Source organism: Sycon ciliatum, chromosome 2 (assembly GCF_964019385.1).
Source record: "Sycon ciliatum chromosome 2, ocSycCili1.1, whole genome shotgun sequence".
NCBI lineage: Eukaryota > Metazoa > Porifera > Calcarea > Leucosolenida > Sycettidae > Sycon > Sycon ciliatum.
Genome location: NC_088644.1, coordinates 15,122,864 through 15,139,030, shown reverse-complemented (window position 1 = coordinate 15,139,030; position 16,167 = coordinate 15,122,864). Strand labels below are relative to the sequence as shown.

Sequence of the window (16,167 nt, the reverse complement as noted above, 5' to 3'; positions counted from 1 at the left end):
TATGCACGTGTTTGTGTGTGTATGTGTGCGCGTGTGTGTGTGCGTGTGTGTGTGTGTGTGTGTGTGTGAGAGAGAGAGAGAGTGTGTGCGCATGCATGTGTTCACATGTGTGTATGCCGGATTCCTGCTGCTGTGTACATGGCAATGTATGTGTGTCTGCTCCTAAACTTTCCTTCCCATTTTGCACGCTGTGTGACTGTGCCGATACCCATATTTTCTCATTTGCTCTGTAGCGCTCCTATTCATTTTGTTTTCATTTAGTATTTTTCTGTTTGGCGTGCATGAGCAGTGTGGATGCCGAGACCCTTGGTCGGTTTAGCTGCTCTTGCTCTGCCTCCACTGCTTCGGCTGCCATCGCTATGTGCGTCTGTGCTTTTTTTGGCCGGTGTTTGCACCATGATGATTTGTGGCTATCTTGTAAAAAAGAAGAAGAAAAGAAGACATACGTTTGCAGTCTGGGTGGTTGTTACTCCATCCTCCACTAGCCTGACACACAGCAGTAGTAGGTTGAGTAGTAGAATAGCCGATATCACATGTCCATGTGACAGTGTCGTTGTACAGGTAGGGTGTCAGACTGGCACGCTGTATTTCCATTTGAACAGAGAAGCCGCCAAATGTTGGACTGCCTGGATCAGGACATGTACGGGCTGTTCCATAGAGAAGCACAGAGAAACACGCAGTGCATTAAAAACTGCATCCAGGTTGCTGCGCCGTTCTGAGGAAGTGCTGTGTCTGTATGTTTGGGGTCTTTTGAAAACAGGATTATGGCGGAAAAATGTTATTCAATACCCGAAAACAAATGCCGACATCATATTATGGGTTGTGTGCATCTAAAAAAGTGGTTGCAAGTTGATGAGACTGATCATAGGGTATGCCTCTGTTAAAGAGTAGCACCTCTACTGAACATAAACAATCCCGTACCAGGACTGGGCTACATATCTGCAACGTTGCGGGATGGAAAACCCACCAACCTGTACCTGATACAAAATTATTTCGTACTTACGCAAACAAGTGGGTTTATCATGAGACCACCTTGTGTCGGACAAACATCGTGTAGTAACAACACCACTTGTAGAACCCACCATGTAGAAGCCTGTATGACATCGATATCTTACTGTACTACCAAATTGTTGGCCTGTCGATGTGCTATCTCCATTGGCAAGCTGCCCTTGGTCTTGGCAACGTATACCTGTTCACCAATATTTATTGTAAAAGAAAAAAAGAGAGATGGAGAGAGAGAGAAAGAAAAAGATAGATAGATAGATAGATAGATACACAAGTCATCAAGCGATGGATAGCCGAGAAATTCGTTGTTACTCTGAGTCTCGTGCGAAAGCACTCATCAGACAACTTCATACCTCTCCGCAGCTGTGTGGAACCAGACCTTACTCTAGATAGATAGATAGATAGATAGATACTCAAATATGTGGGCAGCAACTGTTTCGCTCTGTTAGAGCTCCTCAGCACAGCTCAGAGGACCGAAGCGCAGCTCTTCGCAATGAAATACGTTTCCGTGAAGCGAAGCATTTTTATAAAGAGCTGCAAACCCCGCCAAGAGTGCTCGAAATGCTCCAAGAGCAGTGAGCGTTGCACAAGATAGATAGATAGATAGATAACTGTTAGTTAGATATATAGATATATAGATACACAAAAGGCACAATGGAGTTTTACAGATTTGTCGCAACTCAGAGTTTCTTGCTCAATGCAATCATCAGGCGACTATTACATGCTCAGTGGGACTTAGCCAATATTTGTACGTTACAGCAGCAGCAACCACCAGCCCGTCATCCCGAAAAATATATCCCCAGCAGTGGCTCGACGATTGTCAGACATCTCCGCAGACAGCGAAGTATTTACAGAAGCTGCACCGCTTTACAGGACAGCACGGGCATCGAGCGGTTTACCAGACAACATAGCATATGTTGAAAAGAACACACCCAGAAGGAACAGAAAAAGAAAACGCAAAGTAATATGGTTCAACCCGCCCTTTTCCAGAAACGTGCAGACGGATGTGGGAGCCGCATTCCTACGACTTGTCAAGCGGCATTTCCCCAGAGGCTCGAGGCTGGCGAAAATCTTCAATTCAAATACCGTGAAAATCAGTTATTCGTGTATGCCCAACGTGTCGGCATTCATCAGCGGCCATAACAAACGTATACTGGAACAGCCGAAACCTGACCTACCCTGTAACTGCCGTGTCAAGCCGAACTGCCCCCTTCGTGGCGAGTGTCAGGCAACAAATGTCCTTTACCAAGCGGAAGGCACCAGAGAAAACAACGGCCAAATCAAACACTACATCGGCTCGACGGAGCCAGCATTCAAGAACCGTTTCAACAACCACACATCATCTATGCGCCATCCAAAGTACGAGAATGCCACCGAACTCTCGAAATACACATGGAAAATGAAAGACAAAGGCAAACAGACATCAATCAGATGGTCCATCATGAAGAAACGCCGAGCCTACAGCAACATCAGCAAGAGATGCAACCTCTGCCCGGAAGAAAAACTGCAGATCATCACCGCGGACAAGACAACGCTACTGAACAAGAGGAGTGAGCTCGTATCAAAATGCTGACACGCCAACAAATTCCTACTCAAAAGCCACAGTGCAGCCGTGACATAATCACAGGTGTGCAACATCCCCAATACACACATATGCACACACACATACATGTACAATCATGTACACACATACACACCTGCGTGCACTTGCAAAACAAACATACAGTATACTGTGACACGATCTGAAGCGAGCACATACGCGTGAGCCTAGAGCCCTCCGCATCACCAATAACACTTTAACAGTTCTGAGGGATTACCGTCACACACTGGCTGCTGTCTACAAATTCACACCTTCCATTTCTATATTCAATAGCAATCTACACTTTCTGCGCTAATACCCCGGTGCTGTAATAGCTCCCTCACCTAAGCAACCATCCACACGGCCATCATGGCAATATTTTCTGTGCTGAATCAAACACCAACCAGCTATCGCTAGGCTATGCTTTATATTGGCTAAGTCCCACTGAGCATGTAATAGTCGCCTGATGATTGCATTGAGCAAGAAACTCTGAGTTGCGACAAATCTGTAAAACTCCATTGTGCCTTTTTGTTTGTAATAGTGCTCCACATTATTGTGTTGAGCCCTCTCCGCTGGCACAAGGTAGTTTTCCTCCTTATAGATAGATAGATAGATAGATATATAGATAGATAGATAGATAGATAGATAGATAGATAGATAGATAGATAGATAGATAGGTAGATAGATGGATAGATAGATGGATAGATAGATGGATAGATAGATGGATAGATAGATTGATAGATAGATGGATAGATAGATGGATAGATAGATGGATAGATAGATGGATAGATAGATGGATAGATAGATGGATAGATAGATGGATAGATAGATGGATAGATAGATGGATGGATAGATACACAAGGCAGAACAACAGAGACCAAAAGCTTTCTCGTGACTACTTCCAGTTTGAGCTCTGTGGGAAACTGGCTGCATGCGCGTCAGTGCGCCATGATTCCAGAACTTAGCGCAGAGATTTCGTAGCTCATCAATCATGTTCAGCTCTTGCCCCGTCCAAGGGGTTTGGTGTTCACCGCGGAGTCCAGTGTGGGAGACTGGAAAAATTCAGATCATGTCACTAGCGGCAGCGCTCTTTCGCCCTGACTCGAGTTGATCCAGTGCATTTCAATTCGTCTACCTCTGTTGCCGTCGCCTCACTAGTTTCTCCTCGTTCAGTATTTCCCCTGAGCGGAGCTGTACTAAGTTCAGAAGGGCCCTACAAGGATTATCAGATGTCAGAAAGTACTTTTGCCAGCAGAGAGCTCCTTCGGCGGAGCGCCTAAATCAAGTTGAAATTCTCGTCGCTAAATAGGAATTGCGCGTCGACAAAAACATCTTCTGTAAACTGTCGTCGTTCTCTATCAGACGCGACGATTCCTGCCTAGGAAATATAATGCTATTAATGGCTTCTGGCAGAGCCGGAAGACAGCTAGCTGGCCATCGTGAGCGAACTCTCCTACTACTAGGAAGATCAAAAGCATTCATTGTTGCGATGAACTAATTTTTTGTTTGAATGTGCAGAGCGCGAAGCAAGAGTTTTTTGCCGTTGCAGAAATGACTTTTCCTGCAAAAATGATTTTCACCCGAAGGTCGAGTCTCGCTGATACTGGGCCAAATGATGTGATTTTTCGGCCATTTTTCGGGGTATGCGAGTTTCAAGGTTTCCTTCAGAAACGTTTTCAAGAGCTTTGCACAGTCGATCTACACCCCAATGGGAACCTATCTGCAAATTTTGAGCAAAATCGGAGAGATCGACTTAGCCTAATACTTTGGTATTCTCGGACATGCCCTCTTTTAAATTCTCGTGCAGTAGCTGTCTAGTACACAAGAACGTTCTGGGCCATATTGCGCTACTGTTGCAATCCTAGCTGATTTGTTGTTGTGGACCAGTTTATCTTTCTTGTCATGTGCTGTTGTTCAGCAAGTGATGCTTCATTGCGGCTTCATTTGAGTTTCCACTAGAGCAGAAATTTTCCCATGACGTCTCAAAACTGACAGGCATATTGAGACATCATCAGTCAGCAACCCTACTCTAACACATCTACGAAGCGCAAACCAACAATCTTCCAATTTGGAAGGCTCAGTTGCAGAAAGTTCCAATGAAGGGAAGGGATTCGCCACGAAAGTGTCAGGTTGTTGAATGCCTCAATATCCTTTTCAGTTTTGTGCCTTGTTGTCGCACTATCTGACTGTATAATATCTCGTTACATTGGTGAACTGTTAGTCATAACTTGCGACTTATTGGTCCTTTCTCTCTTTACTGAAATACAGTGGAGATTGGATATAACGACACTCCTTTGGGAGAGAACAAAATGTCACTATTCGACCTGTCACTAAACCCGATCTTCACAAAGGACTTACTAAACGACTAGGGCAACAGAATTGCGTCGCTAAACTCAATCTGTCGTTATAATTATACAAAGTCGTTATATCCGATCTCCACTGTATTGAAAAAGGTAAAATGTTGCAGGTTAGTATGAAACTGCTGTAAATTATGATTAGAAACAAAGGCCAAACTGGTAGTGGGTTCCAATCAGAGTCCCGAAAGTACGTACGTGTACAGGTTGGTGTGTTCTTGCTCCATCTACCATCTGCCTGGCATACAGCACGGGTATTTCCTGTGAATCCTTTATTGCAAAACCATAAAACAGTGTCACCAAATTGGAAAGGTCTCGAGACATATTGCCCTTGCCGTGCTACACGATATTGTCCGGAATCAGGTTTTCCTGGAGCGGGACATTGTCGGGCTGAAAGCAAAGAACACAGTAGAATACTTCTTCAATTCAAAGAGCAACATGTTGATGTCATTCACCAGTATGCATGTAAAAAATATTCATATCATCTCTCTAACCCTATGTCTTTATCACATTCTCCTACTTACGATCACACAAAACGTAGGTCTGCAGCTGCACCACCTTTAATATGTTTTTGAAACTGATCCCTAGATACTCCTCCCTGCTCCAGGCCTCTGTCCTAGAAGCAATGCTTATGAGCTTAACCTCCCTAATATTGGTATGATACATGTGAAGAGTTTAGATGCAAAAGTGACAAACAATGGATCCATTTTACCATTTTCGGAAATGGCCAAACAAGTTTCCTTTCATGTGCGGTTTGTATCTAAATCCATAGTAGTTTGGGTATTATACAGTGAAACCTGTCTAAGGTGACTGCTCAAGGAACCCTCTAAATGTGGTCTTTGTATAGAGGTGGTATTCTTATCCTGGTTCAGTTGACTGGAGATAACTTCCATTGGTCCCAGATTCATTGGTCCTCAGGAACAACTGGTCGCCTTGACCAGTTATACTGCATTTGAAGTGGCTCTAGTGAGATTTTGGATGCACATTTTGCCTGTGTATGCCCAAGAACTTCCTGGCAGATCTTGTGCGACTGTTGCAGTTCTTGCTCATTTGTTGTTGTAAACCAGGTCTCCTTTTTGTCATGTTGCGCTCAGTTTTTTCAGCAAGTGGCGCTTTGTGGCGACTTCATTGAAGGTTTGCTAGGGCAGTTATTACGCCCATTTTGTTTCAGTGCTGGTAGCTTAGAAAACAGGCAAGTGGCTGCGCTCCGCATGTGTTTTCCTGATGCGAGGTTGGATTCCGCGAGAGTATGGCCATTGGAGAGTTCAACATTTTAACATTTCCCCAAATGATTTTTGGATAGTTTGTTCAAGACTACTTGTTGGCGCTGTGTTGTAGCAGACTATGGTCAGGCGCGTACGCAGGGTCACCTCTAGGGGGTTTCAACCGAATCCCAAACAACGAGTAACAAAGTGTGTGTAAGTGTGTTAGTTTTAAAATCGGTTGTGGCAACAAACGCGATTAGGCCGGCTGCAGGGACGCCGTAATGTCGCACTCGCCCCAGCACCATTCAAACAATTCCCTTTGGCAGTTCACGGCACGAACTTCAACAAAGCCCCGTGAATGCGTACCAGGGGAAGGCTAGACAGCATGTCTCTAGACATCAATAGGCATCGTATGAAAAGCCAGTAAATAGCACTAAAGAGCGAAAGCCTTTGTCACGGTTCGGTTTCACTCGCGCACCGGGCCCGAGCTGGCAGCACAAACAAACGCCGGACGCGAGCTGGCAGCACAAACAAACGCCGTACTCACACGAGCGTTGGGCGAACGGATGGCCACAGCCATCAAAAACAGGAACAAACCCATCCACGGCTCTTTCTGTTGCTAGCTGTGCTGCTGCGTGCATCCAACTGTTTTGCAATTTCTCCCTCCCACCCACGCCTCCTGGTATTTATTATCGCTCTACACTATCCTACGTCTCACAATGAGTGCCACTCAGCATGATGGTACTCCAAGCTACATTGTATTTGATCTGTCCTAGCTCACTATTCTGGACAAAATATTAATTCAATTGCAATGAAGCGCCGGGGGCCGGCGGGGGCATTCGGCGGCTTGGTCTGATTCCTAGCTTGTTGGTAACCGGCTTGAGATTTCCAAGGTTGCTATGACAACGTGCAGTCATGCGCAGGGCCACCCAACATGCATCTGGGGGCCCAGGAAAGACAGAAACGCGTTGCTAGGCAACAGCAAAAGCGCTCGGCGAGTATCACGCTACTCATGCAGCACGCACGTTGGCTTAGGGTATCACGCTACCCTTGCGCTGCGGGGTACCACATTGCCCCTCGCTGGAATCAGACCCGCGCCCCGGATACCTTGCGCTGGCCTCCTGACGGCCAAACTCAACCAACTTTTGCGCTGTGACTGGGGTTGTGCATGTATTAGCAACATAATGTGGCCCAGGTCAGCAGACTTTCAATTAGCCAAGCGAGCTACTCAGGCCAGGGTGCATGATCACTATTCGCAGCACTTATCGTCCATGCAGCAGTCGGGTTAACCCTTCCTAAAGAGCCCTAGGAAATTTTCAAAATTATGCATTTTTTCGTGTTGTTTGGATAACTTCAGTTCAGTTCTACTCACTCAATCTTCATTATCTTGGGCTTCCTGGAAGTGGAAAGGTATCAGGGAGAGAATGAGGTCGACCCTGATAGCCAGGACACAGTACAGTGATATACATATCCAGCGCTATAGCCAGTATAGCCCATAGGCTATAGCGGTAGAGTGCAGCGACGGTGCGAAAAATGCCCCAAACAGGCCCAAACACGTCCTGCTCCAGCGATTTCGTTTTTCTTGATCGCAGAGTTTCGACTTTTTCCTGTGTACTCTTGAAAATACCCCAAGGGAAGCCCCTGCAAATTTGAGCAAATCAGCGCGACGAAAATCTCAAATTCTCGATACTCAAATCGCACTGCGCGCTTTTGAAATTGCTGAGACCGCGGCTCAATTTACGAATGATTTATCTCACGATACATTGCTCGTAGCGCTTCACAAATTGTTTCAACCGACAGCTGAGAGTTTTCTGTGGATATTTGGATCGTTGGATTTGAGCGAGATTTGACTGAGTTACGATCTTTTGAAGTTTTGCATTCTTGCCAGATCGATCATGCGCCCTACCAATAAATGCCCAAAAACGTTGCTCGTTTGGAACATTTGGGGGGTTTCCGGGCAACGGGAACCCCCCCCCCCCCTGCGTACGCGCCTGATGGTGGTAGTTTACCTCAAATATTAGGAGGTACCCTTGCTGCGACTAGCCATGAAGATGGTCTACGCAATGGCTTTCTTTGGACAATTCTTTAGATGGACTCAGCAAGTTGCTGGTCACCAGTTGATTGGCTTACATTACATTACATGGTAAATTTGATCGGAGTGCGAACATAGTTGTTTTGGATGTGAAGTTTTTGTTGTGAGCAGCCGCGTGATCCCCCATTCTTGTACTTAATTTCAAAGCATGTTTTAGTCCACTTTTGTACCTTGCCCATCTCCGGCACCGAGAGGGTGTCTAGACGAAACTGTTGTAGCGGGGCAATGAGGACCACCCAGGGATGAAAGGAGCCAACTTTGAGCTTTAAAAATGTGCATTGTAACAGTGGCCTTACAGTGGATAGCTCCAATATTTGCACTATTGTGTTTTGGTTTCTTCACATTTGCACATTTTGGGTAATTCCTTTATGTGCTTGAGGTTGCAATATTTTCTCTATTTTCCGACTCTTGCTGTACTGCTTCCGCTGGTATTTTCCTTGGCTGACCCAATGTATGCCCATCATTTATCTTTAAACCAATACAACTAAGATTTAAATGTGCAGTTATTAATGATGTATTCATGTAATGAATTCAGTTTAGCGTAGGCGCACATCTCGCAACTACCATGACTACGTATCTGCTGCGCAACAGCGCCCTCTACGGTTCTGGCCGCGGCACTTGTTTAGCGCGCCTTGCCGCGACCGGCAAGACCGCCTGCTGTGCATCACATTAATTTATGCGTACGCCATCACAATAATTAGTTCAGTTTTGATCGGGTCCGAGTCCGCAACGTGGCACATCTCCTTGCCATTCTCAGTTTTGAGTCTTCTCTGCTTTGGCTCATGCCCGACTTGTATCCTGCTGCCTTTGTCTTTTGCTGACCGAACTGTCATTGCCTAGTCATGTCGGGCACCAGGAATAGAACCCGTCGCGCAGCACCTAGCCCTGTTCCCGACCCACCTGTTTCTTCGGCTGCGGACCCCGAGCTGCCGAGTAACGCTGCCTCACCACTCGACGGCGGACAATTCAAGCAATTTATATCTGACGAAGTCCAGAAAGCCGTCACCGCCGCCCTGGCAGAAACGGTCTCCCCACTGCTTGCCACCATCGGATCCTCGCAGCCTTCCCCGCCATGGCTGTACCCACCGGAAATGCTGCGCCAACTGGTCCGGGTGCTGGCTCTCTATCTCATCCACTGAACGTGCCGTCTCACGTGAGAGAGAGAGGATTTTGCGAGGTGAGTGTGTTGATTTGAATACACTGTTACCGGAAGCTCTTGGGGCACCAAAGCGTGACACGATTCAGTTGAATTTCAGTGGGTCCAGGACTGTTGAGCTGCTGGATCCCAGCTCTGGCGGGCATGTCGAGAAAGTTCGTAGGCATGTTCACGACCTGGTTACATGGCTAGAAGCCTGGTCCAGATATATGCTCGTACTATGCTCGCATGCACCCAGCTGTTTCTCCGAACTGATGGCATATCAGGCCACCATTGTATCGGCCAACTCCTAATACTATCCGGAGGCCTGGCTCGAATATGACCGGGAGTTCCGTCTGGCAATCTCTCTTGACCCCAGTAAGCGTTGGGACGCCATTGACGGCAATCTCTGGCAACTGAAAATGACAGGCCGCTCACGCCCGCAGTGTAGCACATGCCGGATCACTCACCCTCCATCGGGTAGCCAGTGCCCTTTTCGTGCCTCCCGAGTACCAAACCAGCAGTTTGCACCACGGTCTGCCTACACCAAGTCTGGCAAAGAGATCTGCCGGAATTTCCAGCAAGGTCGATGCTCCAACACCGACTGTAAATTTGCCCACGTCTGCTCCCAATGCGAGGGCGCACATGCCCACCCCTCCTGCCCGCGTCGCTTCTCCACTGGCAACCAGCGGCAGAACAAAGCTTAATGAACTGCATCTCGATAGTAGCATTCTCCGGACACACCCTACATTCTTTCACACTTGCCGCACACCTATTCACGTTAATCGCCTCCGTTCCTTACTGCGTGCACACCCCGATCAAGCTTTTGTTAAATATGTACTTCATGGCCTTACGTATGGTTTTGACATTGGCTTCAATGGCCCACGCCAAAGCAGCATGTTCTCCCCTAACTTACCTTCTGCGAGGATGCATCCCGATTTTATTACCAAATACCTGCAAGAATGTTGCTCCCGCTTTGAACTGCTAGGTCCTTTTTCCTCCTCGCTTTTTTCTTTTTTTCATCGCTCCGGTGTTGGCTGCGTTCCGAAAAAGAATGGCCGCTTCCGTTTAATCCACCATCTCTCTAGCCCAGAGGGTCAAAGTGTTAACGATGGAATTTCACGTGAAGATTTCAGCTTGCATTACATCACTATTGATCACGCGATCGATGCAATTATGCAGTACGGTCGTTCTGCTTATCTTTTCAAACTTGACATTCGGAGTGCTTTCCGCATTGTACCTGTGCGGCAGGAAGACTGGCCTCTGCTAGGTATTCACTGGCAAAACCGATATTATTTCGACACTGTGCTCCCCTTTGGCTTACGCTCCAGCCCTGCCATTTTTAACTCTATTGCCGACTGCCTTGAATAAATTGCTCGCTATGAGTTTTCTATTACTGACCTGCTCCATTATCTAGATGATTTCCTTTGCATTTCTCCATCGGAGCTGGTGGCGAACCAACGTGCTTCAATCCTGCTTCGCTGTCTTAACTATGTCCAAGTCCCCTTGGCACCTGACAAAGTGGAAGGTCCAGCTCAAGTGCTGTCGTTCCTGGGCATCGAGCTGGACTGTGGCAGACTGGAGGCCCGGCTACCAGACACCAAGTTGCAAGATCTCCGCACCTTGCTCGACCAGTATGTCAACCGTGGCGACATGACCCAACGCGAACTCGACTCACTATTGGGAAAACTCTCCTTCGCAGCTCGGGTAATTATACCTGGTCGGACATTCATGCGCCGACTCTGGGATATTTGTCACCGCTACAGTCAGCCACACTATAAGATCAAACTCTCAGTCGAGGCCCTGGAAGACCTGAAGTGGTGGCAACGCCTCCTCTCGCAATGGAACAGAAAGTCCTTCTTTCATATGCCAAATTGGACCCCGTCTCCCGACATCCAATTGTTTACTGATGCCAGCGGTTCGATCGGCTGGGGCGCATGTTATGGCCATCGCTGGATTCAGGGACAGTGGTTGCCGGAACAAGCCGACTACTCCATCGAGTGGAAGGAGATGTTCGCCATTGCCGCAGCTTGCTCCTCCTCGGGCCTTGAATGGCGCAAGCTCCGCATACTCGTGTACTGCGATAACGAAGCCTTAGTGGCATGCCTGTCCAATGGTTGTAGCCGCTCCCCCCCCCCCCCCCCAGTCATGAATCTGATACGACGGCTGTTCTTCATGTGCGCTGACTTTGGCTTCATTCTGTCAGCAAAGCATATTCCAGGATGCACTAACAAAGCCGCTGATGCTCTGTCTCGTTTTAACATGCAGGCGTTTCGCGAGGCGGTTCCGGGAGCTCGGGCGACAGCCGACCTGTTCCAGTCATTCTAACTGCCGCGGACGAATTAGCAGCACGATATGCTGCTCACGCTCTATCCGACAACACCAGACGAACGTATTCCGCCGGCGAATCTAAGTATCTCAAGTTCTGCCAACTTCAAAGATGGTCCCCGTTTCCCGCTTCAGACCTAATGCTGAGTAGTTTTGCTGCCTCCCTAACCCAGTCGGTCAGACCAGTGACTATTAAGGTTTACCTCAGTGCTATCAAGAATCTGGCTCTGGAGCTCGGTTATGTCGACCCGACCGAGGGCGCGCACTTCCTCAAGCGAGTGGTACGCGGTATTTGCCGTTGCCATGGAGTAGCCGCTGTCCGCCCCAGGCTGCCAATCACGTTTCCTATTCTCTGCAGTCTGGTTGACACCTGCCTAGCTGCTCCAACCATGTGCCTTCAGGGGCGGATCCAGACCCCAAAGCTGAGGGGTGCGAGGATGAAACTTACATATTTTCTTTTGCAGTAGTAAACCAAAGACATAGTATGTTATGTGTGTTACTGTATAATATCATAATTACACATAGCACCAACATGAGTAGTATGATTAGTTACACATTGAATGTCAAAATTTACAAGTGTCGCATCCCCGGCTCACAGTGACCGGACCCCGAAATCACTACGAGCGGCGACTGAATATAGACGTGTGGCCTCACGACAAGCCCAACACAACCCAGGGGCCAACCAATATAGCTGGCTTGGTCCAAGTTCAACCCCACACGATCAACAGACAAAGACTGTTAGTTTTACGTTGTGAGTAGTATCAAATCCGAGCTCAAAGTAAACGAAGACAGAGAGCTGAGACCGAGTCTCGACTGCTAGACTAGACTAGACCAGACTAGACTAGACTAGAACTGAAGTAAAAGAGAGAATGAGAGCTTCTTTTATAGGGTGCTTCAGAGATATCAGGATATAATGGCGTGATCATGGCGAGGTAATTCCAGGAAATAGCAGAAGTCAAACCAGAATGTGAGCAGCCAGTCAGCAGAAATGCAGAATATACGTACGGTGATCATTCGAGAAGAAAGAGAAAGAAAGACATCGAGAGAAGAAAGACCAAATTGGGACGTGGGGAGCCCGCTCACCCACGTCAGAGTACAATGTGAGTATATGAGGGTCACGTTGGGGAGCCCGCTCACCCAACGTGCCATAGTTCAGCGGCTTCTTATGGTAAGTTCTGCTGCATTCTTGGTCTTGCTTGCGTGATACTCTGACCTCTTGCGCGGTGACGGCTTTGGTTCTTGCACACGTCTCCTGCCTTGCACCTAGCTCTTGATATACAATGTCATATTAGTCTTGGCTCTTTGCACGAAGCACCGAGGCATCATGGAAACCTGTAGAACGTCGTAGTGACGTGGTTTTGCACAAAGCCTGGGGTCACATTTCCAGGAAGTGAAGAACTTCCAGGAAACGTACAACGCGAGAACCTACCTGACCAGGTTCCGGCCTTGGATCCCATAACGTGTCATGCCAAGAAGGCATGTCACCTACGTGGGAAAGCGCGTGTCGCTCAACCTACATGCTAAGCACGTGGGACAAGACACTGGCCAAACCATGTTGTACTAAAAGGGCGTGACAGCTCAGCACAGAGCTGCTCACTATGTAGATCCTGCTATAACAGGACTATCAGGCAGCAGTTGTCTTATTCTGGGACGTGACATTTCCCCCGCCGTTGAAGAATCACGTCCCCGTGACTATCCTCGACCGATATGGTAGTCGGTGAGATACCGCGACGTTGCCAGTGTCATCCACCAGGCTCCGCGACGGATACAATAGGTAAGTCAACTGGAGATGCAGGATGCAAGTCCAATCCACCACAGGTTTTGGTGCGAACACCATGTCATCAGCCGAATACGGCATATCACTCGTATCGGGCTCATACGACTGAACAATATCACTGACTGCTCACGAGAAAATACAATTCCTCGCCAGGTGCCAGGCACATAAAGCATTCACTCAATCCGATGGTGCTACACAGTTGTGAAACCAGATCGGTAAAGAGCTCGTAGTAAAATCCATCCGGTAACGAGCAAATTGGGACCTCACTCGCAACAACTCATCATCCCCAGATGAGTCTCGCCTTCCAGGCTCCTCGACACAGGGCGTCCCCTGATCAGCCAACACTGTGCTCGAGGGATCCAGATCCAAATCATCCTCTCCCACCACAGCCTTTCCACTTCAGTTCTAGGACCTCGTCCTATATGAAGCGCAGACCATACTTCTTCGGCCCCAGGAATCCCATCCTGGCCTGTATGGTCACCACCGTCCCCTTCTCCGTAACGCGTTGCTCACTACGCAAGCTCATCACCACCAACCGAAATTGGCTACAACTGACCGATCCGGGCGCCTCATCCACAGAGACCAACTGACTCCTCTGGGCCGTACACAACCCGAACCGGTGCACAGTCCAGTCATTTGTTGAGGATGCAAAGGCACCCATCAACGTCACACTTTCACAGGACACAGTTCCTTCTTCAGGAAACTGGTCAACTTTCACCAAGGACAAGGACCGCGGTGAGTAACGAGTATACACTCCAGCACATACTAGTAGGTCATGTACTGTTCGGCCATCCTCTCCACAAACTTTTTTTTCTTCACAAACAGAACGTCTGGAGACTGAAGATCGACAACAAGGTCAGAACTCCCATCCTCGCGACTGACATGATCGTCAAGAACATTCGCAGATAAAACTGCGTCCTCCAGCACCAAAGCTGGGCGTCACACAAAACTTCGTCTGGTGCATCGACACACAGAACGAGATTGCATTCGTCCACAACCAACGACGTGGTCTGCATCCTCCCATCGTTTCAGCCATGAAACAACCGGGTCTTCAAACAGCACTCGCGACTGAGAACAAACTGAGTTCGAATGTCAGTAAGGCCTCATCGTTGAAGAGACGACTTGTCAAGCTTCAAGAGCTTCAAGCGGTCTCAACAAACACCATGTCCGAACAGTGGCGTTTTCTTGTCGAAACTTGAAAACTACACTGCACTACTCCGTGATCCAGTCGTAGTGACTACTTTCACAACGCTCCGTAAAGAGGACCCAAGCCCTGTTTACGGCTCATGTGCGTACACATGGTACACGGGTTCACGAACCCATATCTGAAGCTGAACAACGCGCACTGCACTCGTACTTGAAAACTGCCTGAATGCAAACAACTCCTCGATCGATCGTGCAACTGGCAATAAATTTCGCACCTTGGTGTCCGCCATGTAGTCCGCAGCAAAGCAAGCTCGTCGTGCACTACGAACTCGCACTGCAGCGCTACAGGAACACGAGATCCGGAACGAAAGCCAGTGCTGGATGCGAAAGAGAAACGCACTCGGAGTTTTCTTCGTACCAAGTTTGAGCGTCCAACACTGCTGTTGCTCTGCCACGTCTATCGCCAAGAACCTGCCATCAGAGACGAGGTTGTTCACGAAAGACTGCTGTGGACATCGCGTCGTTGCAGTTACGGAGTGAGGAGAACTTAGACCATCCTGGTCACAGCACCAAATGTCGCATCCCCGGCTCACAGTGACCGGACCCCGAAATCACTACGAGCGGCGACTGAATATAGACGTGTGGCCTCACGACAAGCCCAACACAACCCAGGGGCCAACCAATATAGCTGGCTTGGTCCAAGTTCAACCCCACACGATCAACAGACAAAGACTGTTAGTTTTACGTTGTGAGTAGTATCAAATCCGAGCTCAAAGTAAACGAAGACAGAGAGCTGAGACCGAGTCTCGACTGCTAGACTAGACTAGACCAGACTAGACTAGACTAGAACTGAAGTAAAAGAGAGAATGAGAGCTTCTTTTATAGGGTGCTTCAGAGATATCAGGATATAATGGCGTGATCATGGCGAGGTAATTCCAGGAAATAGCAGAAGTCAAACCGGAATGTGCGCAGCCAGTCAGCAGAAATGCAGAATATACGTACGGTGATCATTCGAGAAGAAAGAGAAAGAAAGACATCGAGAGAAGAAAGACCAAATTGGGACGTGGGGAGCCCGCTCACCCACGTCAGAGTACAATGTGAGTATATGAGGGTCACGTTGGGGAGCCCGCTCACCCAACGTGCCATAGTTCAGCGGCTTCTTATGGTAAGTTCTGCTGCATTCTTGGTCTTGCTTGCGTGATACTCTGACCTCTTGCGCGGTGACGGCTTTGGTTCTTGCACACGTCTCCTGCCTTGCACCTAGCTCTTGATATACAATGTCATTAGTCTTGGCTCTTTGCACGAAGCACCGAGGCATCATGGAAACCTGTAGAACGTCGTAGTGACGTGGTTTTGCACAAAGCCTGGGGTCACATTTCCAGGAAGTGAAGAACTTCCAGGAAACGTACAACGCGAGAACCTACCTGACCAGGTTCCGGCCTTGGATCCCATAACGTGTCATGCCAAGAAGGCATGTCACCTACGTGGGAAAGCGCGTGTCGCTCAACCTACATGCTAAGCACGTGGGACAAGACACTTGCCAAAC

The 16,167-nt window shown here is 48.1% G+C and overlaps 1 protein-coding gene across 1 annotated transcript in view; it reads right to left on the bottom strand.

Moving 5' to 3' along the window:
* The window catches only part of LOC135810400 (CUB and sushi domain-containing protein 1-like), a 187,479-nt gene that overhangs the window by 157,358 nt on the left and 13,954 nt on the right, over window positions 1-16,167 (bottom strand). The window contains exons 4-6 of the mRNA XM_065323893.1: window positions 5,137-5,328; window positions 1,004-1,189; window positions 447-647 (exon numbers count right to left, since the gene is read on the bottom strand). Coding sequence (XP_065179965.1) covers window positions 447-647; window positions 1,004-1,189; window positions 5,137-5,328 — 579 coding nt within the window. The remainder of the gene's footprint in view (window positions 1-446; window positions 648-1,003; window positions 1,190-5,136; window positions 5,329-16,167) is intronic.